Raw genomic sequence first — 9,785 nt, 5'->3', positions numbered from 1 at the left:
GGGTCCCAGTCGTCTGTTGCCAAGATCCTTCATGGCAGCAAATGGAAACGCACAGGTTTTACTACCAGTTCAGAGAGAGAGAACAGTACGTGTGCTGTTCTTTTCTGCAGTCAGGCGACGCGGATGACCAAGTCTTCATGGTGACTGTGCCAGTTCAGCAGGGCGTTGCCAACTATATTCACTACCTCACTAAACACTAATTATCACCTTTTGTTTTTGACACCATTGCCTCCTTTATATTTGACTGAAGTCAGAACAACATACCGCAGAATGGATGTTGGAGCAGATCCTACAAAATAAATTTAAGAACTAAAAATAACCCAAGGCTGCTGCGTAATGGAATGTGTGCTGCGTAGGCCTATTTTCGAAGGTCAAGGAAAGTTTATTTGTACAGCGTTTCTATCACATGCAGTGTGGCTCCAAACCCAGACGAGTAAAATGACATCCGCATTAGAGCTTCAACTCATAATTGGTTTTCGCTGCCGATTATGTTTCTGATTAATTGCTTATATTGAAAGACGTCAGAAACGAAAAGTCGTGTAATTGTTCGTTGATCGGCGGTCCAAAACCCATTAAGTTTTGATCATTTTCTTTTTGATAGCGCCGTAAAGTCAGGAAGCTGGGGCTAGCAAATGTTTGTTGTGACGATTAGCAGGCTTTTATAATTAGTTTTTACAGAAAAAAAGAATGAAAAGATGAAACCTTGGGAGAGGCGACTCTGTTCGACTGTGAAATAGGTAATGAAAAGAGTGATGAAACACCACGAGTGTTCAGCCATGCTAGGAGCTTTGTGAGCCTATACCTACACGCAGCAGTACTGAGCTCAATGCTAAAGTCGGCAAGCTACATTAAGGTTGCAGGTTCACGATTAGCACAGTCGCTATCTTATAATAACTTGTTAGCATGCTTACATGGTCAAATAAAACAATACCAACAAGCTGAAATGGAGCGGTCACTATATGAGTATAGCTTGTTAGCACGCTAAACATTTCAGCAGTACTAAGCTTAATGCTGAAATCTGCATGCAAGTTTCAACAATATGAAACTCAGGAATTTCGAACAATACTTAGCAGGTATAGCATGGTTGCTATTTTTGTATAGCTTGTTAGCATGCCAACATGGGTCACAAACAATACTAACATACTTAAATGTAGGTTTAATGATAACCATGCTCACTATCCAAGCATAGCTTGTTAGCATGCCAACATTTGCTTATTGTCACTAAACACAAAGTGCAGCTGTCAGACCAAGGGGACATTTTTGGAGTGATAATGGAACTTCATCCTGAAGGGGACATGAATGTTTTCAGTAAATTTCACTGCAGTCCAACTGTAGTTGTCGAGACATTTCTCATAAAACACAAAGAGAAAAGAGAAGAGCGTAAAAGAGAAATCAGGGGATCTCCATTGTCTGCATAGTCTTTATCCCCTGCAGATCATGGATGCCCGTCTGACACAATGTCATTGACCTTTCAGCCAGGAGCCAAAAATTCCAGTACTAATTAAAAGAATCCTTTATTAATACAGTGACATACGCATGCTTTTCAAGCCAGTGTTGGTGTTAAACCATTCATTTTCAGATCCCAGATCTACTCCTCTAACCTGTAGGCCTGTGGAAGGTACGGTTCTGGAGAGCTGCTGGTATAAAAGATGATCTCATTAAACCACGACAGCAGGCCACAGGTCTGAGGAGAGCGCTGGAGCTGTCAGCTTGTTAGGAACTAAGGTCCAGGCGTCTGGCCACTGCCACTGTCCACTGTGAGATCCGGGCCGGGAGCGGCCTCTGTAGATGCACAGCAGTCCGAGGACGACGCTCTGCTCTCAGTCGCGGTGTTGTCTTTTGTGACAGTATGGAAACACAGCTGCGATGACGTGACCCCCGTCGGCTGCAGTAAGAGGAATACAATGTTCCTAAAAAAAGATGAAGAATGTTGTTGTGCAGCATTGTCTTTGGAAATATTTCAGTGTACGGTAGGGTATTGCTGCATTCCATTATAACTAGGAGCTCGGAAGTCGGGGTTATTGTTCCATTATATATCGGAATGACCGACCTCCAAGTCGGAAGGTGCAACTGGAACGTGTACTGACCGTTTTGTTAAACCAAACAGGCATTTAACAGAAATTGCTTCCAGTTTGGACATTGTAGATAAACAATAATGAACAATTGGAAAATACATTTTCTTCTTTCTGTCTAGAAAATATATTTAAAAAATATATATTGCTTCACTTTGCCTTAGCAATATACGAGATATTGACCGTGTGTGCTTGATGGATTTCCACCACATTTGGGATTATTAGTTAGGTATGTGCGAGTATTTCCAGATGATTAACTTTTGCACCTTAAGGTCAACAAAATATGGTCAGAAAAAACAGCATTTTCCAAGATATCTCAAAATAAAATGGCTGTTGAAGCAATCATAAGCTTATATTCATCAGAAAATAACTCCCGTCATATGATAAGTTGGCATGGACGGATAGATAACACCAGTGATCACAGTGAAAAAAAGACATTTGTCAGGTGGCAAGAAACACTCCAAGTCCAACTGGATGCTAACATTACTACATATATGTAAGGTGTGAAGGTAAGTAACTGTTGAGGAACACTTTAACCATATCAAATTTAGAAGTGGACATATGTCAGTTGAGTGTTTCCAGCTTTTTTCCCACTACCGTCCCCAAGTGAGCAAAATGTCAGTTACTAGTAGGTTCAACTAAATTAACTGTTCACCTTAGCATTGATACACATTTATGTAAATAATAACTGATGGAATACTTTGGTAAATTAGGACTGTGAGATGTAGGTGAAAGCTTTAGGAGCTAATACGTGGACCTAGGGGTGTAGCACCAAATTCTGGGCCCTATACATAAGCAATCTCTCTTTCCTTTTACCCCGCAGTGATAACCCCATGCATGGACCTTCCTGCTTGAATTATTTCTGTTACACACACACACACACACACACATTGAGGTCTAAAGTGAACTGCCATTCTCAAAAAAAAGTCCAGACATTTTGCATTCGAACTGGAAAGAAGAAATGATTCAAGAATATTTTCAGCACCGAAGAACAAAGTTTATTTCTCGAGCAGTCCAGCTGCCCCAAACTTAAATTCACGTTAGACAAATAGTATCACAATATTTACAATAAATAACATTGTCAGAAACGGGATTCAAACATTGTCAGTCATTTTAAGCCAAATACAGTCTGCGGTGGAAATTGCGAAATGTTTATATATATGCATTTGAATTGCACTTTTTTGTGTAAACTGATCCAAAATCCATGTGAGCGTCGTGGCGATGAAATGCAGGGTCACATAGGAAGTCCTGTGTACGCATGTGACCTTGCACAAATGAACATGCTGTACATTCCAACAAGTGTTTGACAGACTCTTCTCATTCCGTGAATGCAGTGGCTCTACGACACCATTTTCTTGAATTGCTTTTTTAAAAGCTCTTATAGCACATCAGGGAAAGTGCAGGTAATGGCCCGGTGAAGAGAATGTAACCTTAATCCCATCTGGTTGAAATGATGCAAACTGCCTCCAGCGGCATATCAGCATCGGGCCTGATCTCCATCCTTGAACGCTCCCCAGCAGGATGGACTTGGAAATGGCTTCGGTTTTGCATTTTCCACACTCGCCCGTTAATGTTTATACTCGGGAATTTGCATTCAGGGTCTATTATCCCGAGGCCAGTGGCCCGGAATGAACATCGTCAGTGGTCTGATCACACAGTCACAGTGGTAAACAGATGACTTCAGGAGTGGGGGCCGTGGAGTTTGACTAGTGCTTCATGTGCTTGCCCTCTCCCCTGGCGACCGCGCACAGTTCTTTGTAGAGGTCGGACTGGATGAACCTCGGGTAGGAGTTGTTCTCCATCAGACTGTAGACCTTCCTCTGAGCTGCGAGGAAGCTGGTCGCGGTGGGGTCGTGGAGGCTCTGGACGATGGCGTTTTTCGTGTGGAAATCCAGGTTGATCTGGCCAAGAGAGAAACGTGTCCAGAGTGAGGCTATGACGATCAACGCTCAATAAAGAATAGGTGCTTTATAGAACCTGACGAGACTAAACAAACAATAAGGCATGCGCTTCACCGTTACCTCCTTCGGAGCTTCGCTTTTAATGAAGTCCTCGTAAAGGCCGCTGGCCTTGGACACCAGCTCTTTGTGCGACGTGAGCGTCCTGAAATCTTCACAGGCCGTCCAAAACTCAATGTTCTCCTCGCAGAACTCGGACTTCAGGAAGATACAAAAGGCAGCTTTCCCATCTGCAGGGGGGGGGGGGGGGGGGGGGGGGAGATGTGTTAAAGACAAGGCCGGTCAAATAATCCATGTACACACATCCGCTTGCTGTTCTCTCATCATCAATGTATGGTGAAGTAAGTGCAAGGCCATTGCAGCCAGTGTTTTATTGACGCCAATAAACCCTGGTTGAATTTGGCGCACAGCTGAAATCCGTGCGACCTTTGAGATGCGTTTATGTAATCGTACATACACCGATTGGTCCGGCGACGGAGTGACACTTACATTTATGACCGAGTAGTTTGTCAAGCGATTGCGCCCACTGGTTCACGTCGTCAGCACTCGGCCTGAGGGGGGAGAGAGCAGAGGTTGTATAAGAGACGGTTGAAGGAACTGTTTGTTTTAGTGAAGTGTCGCTGTTAAAGGGTATTTTTAGGGATAGTTAATTGCTATTGTTGTGTGTCCATGGTATCATAAGACAATTGGAACTAGGTTATCTATTGCAGGTATAAAAATCATAAAGGTAAGTTTGGTTCAATTTAGTTGTAAAACAATAATTCATAGCACATAGTTAATTTAAACCACCAAAAACAACCACATTTAGAAACGATTCAAAATAAATTGACTATAACCCGCATGAAGCACCAATTACAACATGTAGTTATATGTATGCACACAAAGTGAGAGCGTAAGCACAGCCATAACCTAATAAATAGAAAAAAGTTAGTGCCGTACCTGTAGGATCTGTTCTGAATGAGACGTAACACTGACTTGGAAGAATTCGTCTTCAGGAGAAATCTTATTCTGTTCCTCCAGTTTTTCCTCCTGCAAAGACATCAGAAGAAAAACAACATTTACATTTCAGTGATTTATGGCATTGTAATTATCAGCAACGTCTCGTCATGACTGTTATTATCGAACACCAGAGGAACTCACTTTAAACCCTTCCCGTCTGCGAGCAGCTCGGTAGGTGTCAAACACTCGGTGAACGCCATGCTTCGCGGGGACAAACTGACAAAGTTCCTTCTCATGGTTCAAATCTCTGCCCCTGCTGCCTCTTGACTTGACAGGCAACTTTATAGGTTTTTTTCCCTGGGCCAACCTCTGGGTAGTGTGACAGGGGCGGGGGGGGGGCGGGGCCCCGGGATGACAGGTCTCCGGCGCGATTGGCTCTCGCTGTGTAAACAGTTCTGACTTCTCCCTGGTATGACTCTCCCCGGATCAGAGGCAACGATAGGCCACTGCTGCGCAAACATTCCCTCCCTGACGCTCCCGTGAGCTTCCAATTTCTTAAGCGAAAGGTCAAGACGTGACGTACATGGCCGACTCAATGCCCCGATTCCTAAAATAAAGCTCTTGTCAAGGAGTAATAGAACATCCCCCCCCCCCCTCCCCCCTTGAAAACATTTTGCTACCTTGCAGCTGCTCTGTGTTTTCTATCTAGACTCATTCACAGAGAATCGGACAACATTTGCACCATTTGGAAACAAAGTGTGTTGAAAGAAATAGGAGAGCACAGCACGTTTCGCACGTTCGCCAGCAAAAGCTTCCCTCTCCCGGTCGCACACTTGGTCTCCATTTCTGACGCACAATTGATTCATTGTCGCTCTGCAACACTTACCTGAACTGCGCATATTTGATGGGATGACTCGCGCTGGGCGTGGCGCTCTTGGTGAAGCAATAACCGCTGTCATGATGGTATGTCGAGATTATAACAGGTCGGTGCAAAGATGATGACGGCGCGATGTCCTCTCGCCTCGGCAGGTCGCTGCAATTGTTGATTCCCCTCATATCGGCTTCACGAGGAGCGCTGATAGAATCAACCCGTTCGGTGATTCGTCCAGCTTTGTTTTGTGCGTCAAAAGATTTATCGTGCATCTACGGGGGAAAAAAAAAACCGTGTCTAAGATAACAGTTAGGACCTGCTTCACTTAACATGAGCGTCAGACAGGAACACTTCGGCTGAGAAACTGACCATTTGTAGGACACGGGGTTACGCAATTGGATTTAGCGGATGAGGCGAATAAATCGGCCGTGAGGTGCTGCAAGGAGAACTGATCCCCCTAAAACAGACGCTTGCACGGAACACAAGATGATGTTGTCAAAGTCAACAATACCAAATGCTTCAGCAGCAGCTGCTTTGGCGTGAGAGCGTCGACGGTCATAGTGCACGTTTCTTAGGCCGCCGCCGTGCACTTCCGGTCAGCTGGACGCCGAGCGGAAAAATGAAGCAGATGACGATTTTGGGTGGATGCAAGCGCGAGGCAAGTGATCGCTCAGTTGTTGACACCCTGCTTTGTTATAGTAATAGTAGTAATTATTAAACTTACAATAACAAGTATGTGTAATATACTCAATTATTAAAACAATGATATGGTAAGTGGGCGCGGCTAGCGATTGCGTGCCCGGAGCCGGTGTCCGCCCCGTTACAATGGATGAACATGGGCCCGCTTCTGGCAGCATGGATGTTTTTGAAGAAATAAAAAATATAAAAAAAATGGAAAAGCATAGCCTGGGCATTTTATCACCAGAGCACTTTTTTGCTAATAAAGCACAAAAATATATGATTTTCTCTGCTGCGAGCTGTTTGTCAGATTTTTTTCGTAAGCAGGTAACATTCACTTGCTCTTTTTTTTTGCCCCCTTGATAGCTTCTTCCTCTATGAGACGGAACCCATAAGTGCAATATTTCTGGGTCAGAAAGTCGAAACAGCCGGAAGATTTTATCTACAGATCTGCAAAATCAGGTGATTCTCTGTCGGTTTCGTTGCTACGTGACCCCAGCTCAATATTGGATTTGCTGATCACCTCAATCTATATAATTGCATATTGTGTGTAACCAGGCCAATGACACAGATATAATCTTTGGCTGCAAATGTTTGCAAACGCCGTCCTGTCAGGAGCAAACCAGTCCCCTTTGGATAAAAGACTGAATGTCAGTTTTACATCACTCTAAGGTTTATTATTGAAATCATTGTAGCATACATTCACATTGATTCCAGCACAGCTGATCAGTTTATATTCCTGCAACGTGCCAGATGTCCCGTGCACATCTTGTTATCCTTGTGTTCACAATACACTCTATTGTTTCTCACTCGTAGCAGCGCGGTATCAAACGTGCAATTGTCGTCCCGCCAAACCCGCAGGTCCGGATGAATCCATCACCCTGGAGGAGTTAACCCACACCGCCATCACAAGTTGACGCCATCGTTGCCATGTTTCCATTCCCGTCATTGACTGCATGCAAAACTGTGGTAAAGAAGAAGCTTCTCATTCTGTCATGGGAGCGTTTTTGGTCCGATGTGGCTCCTCAGCGGAAAAGTACAGTGTGAGTTGGACAGGGAGGGGGAACGCACAGTATCGTGTTTTATTCGGCAAACTGCAAAAATAATAGTTCAGTAAGACATACTGTGAAGGTAAAAAACACATGCCACATATGGTGCGCCGTTTAAAAACTGGATAACATTGAAAACAGTTACCATAAAAGCACAGTGGAGTTCTTATTCCAGTAACACTATGGCTGGACATCGACATCATATCCCAGAAACGCTAAAAGTGCGTCCCTAACTTAAGCAACAGGACACACACACACACACATATGTAAAATAGATAATCACATTTTGTTCTGGATTATCAGATGTGTAAAGCGTCTGCGTCAAGGGCCTCCGGCCCACCCTCCCTGGCCCACCCTCCCTGGCCGTGTTGCGCCAGTTTGGAGATCTGTTGGGTGCAAACATGGCCGTTCGCCTGCCGTGTGTTTATTATGATGTGCGGACTGTGTGTAAGCAGCTGTCTGTTTGCAAGTGGACGGAGAGCAGAGCCAAGTTTCCACCGAGGCGTGAGGTCTGTCCTTTACGCAGGAGGTGATTCCCAGCACGGGCTTAACGCAGAGTTTGTCTCGTGCACTCAGTCCAAAACAATTGAATTTTAAAAGAGTTTTAAAGAAGAGCAAAGGATGGAACGCTCTCAACCAGACTTTCTACCTGATCTCTGCACACACAACAGAGTGGACAGTTGAACTAATTTAAATTGGTTAGTGATTAGTGATTAGTGACAGATATTAGATATTGGACTTTCATTGCAGCTAAAACTAGTTTATAATTAATCAATACATTAAAATTAATTTTTCACGTGTGATGCTTTAGCACGTACGAACGCACAGCCACATGTTCCTATTCCACGATACAATTCTTCGTGCTTAAAGTATTATATTCTGCATACATATAATAATCATAATAATAAAAAATAATAATAATAATGCATTCAATCTGTTCGAGTGTGCTTTTGGGAATTTAATGCTGGCCGGCTGTGGCTCAGGATGTAAAGTGGGTCGTCCACCAACCCCAAGGTCGGTGGTTCAAGCCCCGCTTCCCCCAGTCGGCATGCCGAAGTGTCTGCCTGTGACAGATGTACCGACAGTGTATAGCAGCGCTATGGCAATAAATGGGTCAGTGTGACTTGTACTGTCAATGAGGGTCTTTCCAATGTTAAAGTGAAGGTTGTCCCCTCCGTGACCCGAAGTGCTATTCGACCTGCGGCCCCCTCCCTGTGTACATATACACTGACACCAGCAGCGGTGTTGGTGTAGCATTGTGTACTGTGACACTGTGACCTGCTTTTCCTGTATTTTGCAGTGTCGGGGGGGGGGGGGGGCAGGCTGAGACAGGAACTCTCAACACTGCCTTCGGGCAGTGCTGGGATGGCAGCAGCATCTCCACGACGACGGCTACTTGTTGTGTTGGTGTTGTGTTGGTGTCACAGCAGCATGTACAGACATCTGTGTTTTGTTTTCTGAGCGTGTTGACCCTGTTTGAGGCCTTGGTGAAATAGAACAGATACATTTACCTCAGCCATGATCTAACCCTGTCGCCCAGTGACGGGAGATACGACTGATTTTATTTCCGATCTGATACCAAGTGAACCCAACAATAGCGATACTTTGTAGGAAAATAAAAATGAGGCTATTTCAAACTATGGCTACGTAAAGACATTTAGACATTGACTATTCTTCCTTGTTCTTTGATTAAAAAAGAATTCTCCGAGGCAACAACGATATATAGAAAGATATAGTCAAACTATATGAATAAAAACCGTCTAGCGCCTTCACAATAGGTACAATGCTCTACGACAAGATAGAAAGAAGACGTCCTCCAGACCAAAGCTGCGTCCCAATTCAGGGGACGCCTGAAAAAAAAATGCTGCTGCAGCCATCTTTCTGGGTTATTTATAGTGACATATGATCACCTTATAAAAAAGGGTCCGCCCCTTCTACAAATTCACGTATCTACCCAACTACTGTGTCAACTCTCTTCTCTTCTGGGTTCTCTGGGACCATCAACTTCATCATTTAGAGGCTCTTAAAAAAAACACATTACAACATTGTTTAAAAGTGAGTGGTTTATCGCATGTGTGATTTGCCTGACTTAATCTTCGGAGGTATTTTTGTAATCAGTCAGTACGGTGATTTAACCGTTTACTAGTGTGTAGTACTAACGGTTGCTCAGGATGGAGAGTGGTCTCATCCACTACCAAGAATGTCCATGGTTCGATCC

General features: G+C 44.1%; 1 protein-coding gene across 1 annotated transcript; it reads right to left on the bottom strand.

The window, feature by feature from the left end:
* Positions 1-3,045: 3,045 nt before the first annotated feature.
* LOC118318693 (regulator of G-protein signaling 2) lies at positions 3,046-5,308 on the bottom strand. Its single transcript, XM_035648601.2, has 5 exons — positions 5,171-5,308; positions 4,970-5,059; positions 4,520-4,581; positions 4,094-4,260; positions 3,046-3,973 (listed from the first exon to the last, which is right to left on the bottom strand). The coding sequence occupies exons 1-5, from the start codon at positions 5,263-5,265 to the stop codon at positions 3,779-3,781; spliced, it is 609 nt and encodes a 202-aa protein (XP_035504494.1). The 5' UTR covers positions 5,266-5,308; the 3' UTR covers positions 3,046-3,778.
* Between the last annotated feature and the right edge of the window lie 4,477 nt (positions 5,309-9,785).

This window comes from Scophthalmus maximus, chromosome 13 (genome assembly GCF_022379125.1).
Source record: "Scophthalmus maximus strain ysfricsl-2021 chromosome 13, ASM2237912v1, whole genome shotgun sequence".
Lineage (NCBI taxonomy): Eukaryota > Metazoa > Chordata > Actinopteri > Pleuronectiformes > Scophthalmidae > Scophthalmus > Scophthalmus maximus.
The sequence above is the reverse complement of the archived record's forward strand: the minus strand, read 5'-3'. Positions and strand labels throughout refer to the sequence as shown.

Bases quoted from the DNA above. Each gene is read 5' to 3' on its own strand.
- LOC118318693 (XM_035648601.2), bottom strand. From the start codon at position 5,265: ATGAGAAGGAACTTTGTCAGTTTGTCCCCGCGAAGCATGGCGTTCACC. The intron at 5,060-5,170 runs GTGAGTTCCTCT...ATGTCTTTGCAG, and splicing joins GCAGACGGGAAGGGTTTAAA to GAGGAAAAACTGGAGGAACA. The intron at 4,582-4,969 runs GTACGGCACTAA...CTCCCCCCTCAG, and splicing joins ATTCAGAACAGATCCTACAG to GCCGAGTGCTGACGACGTGA.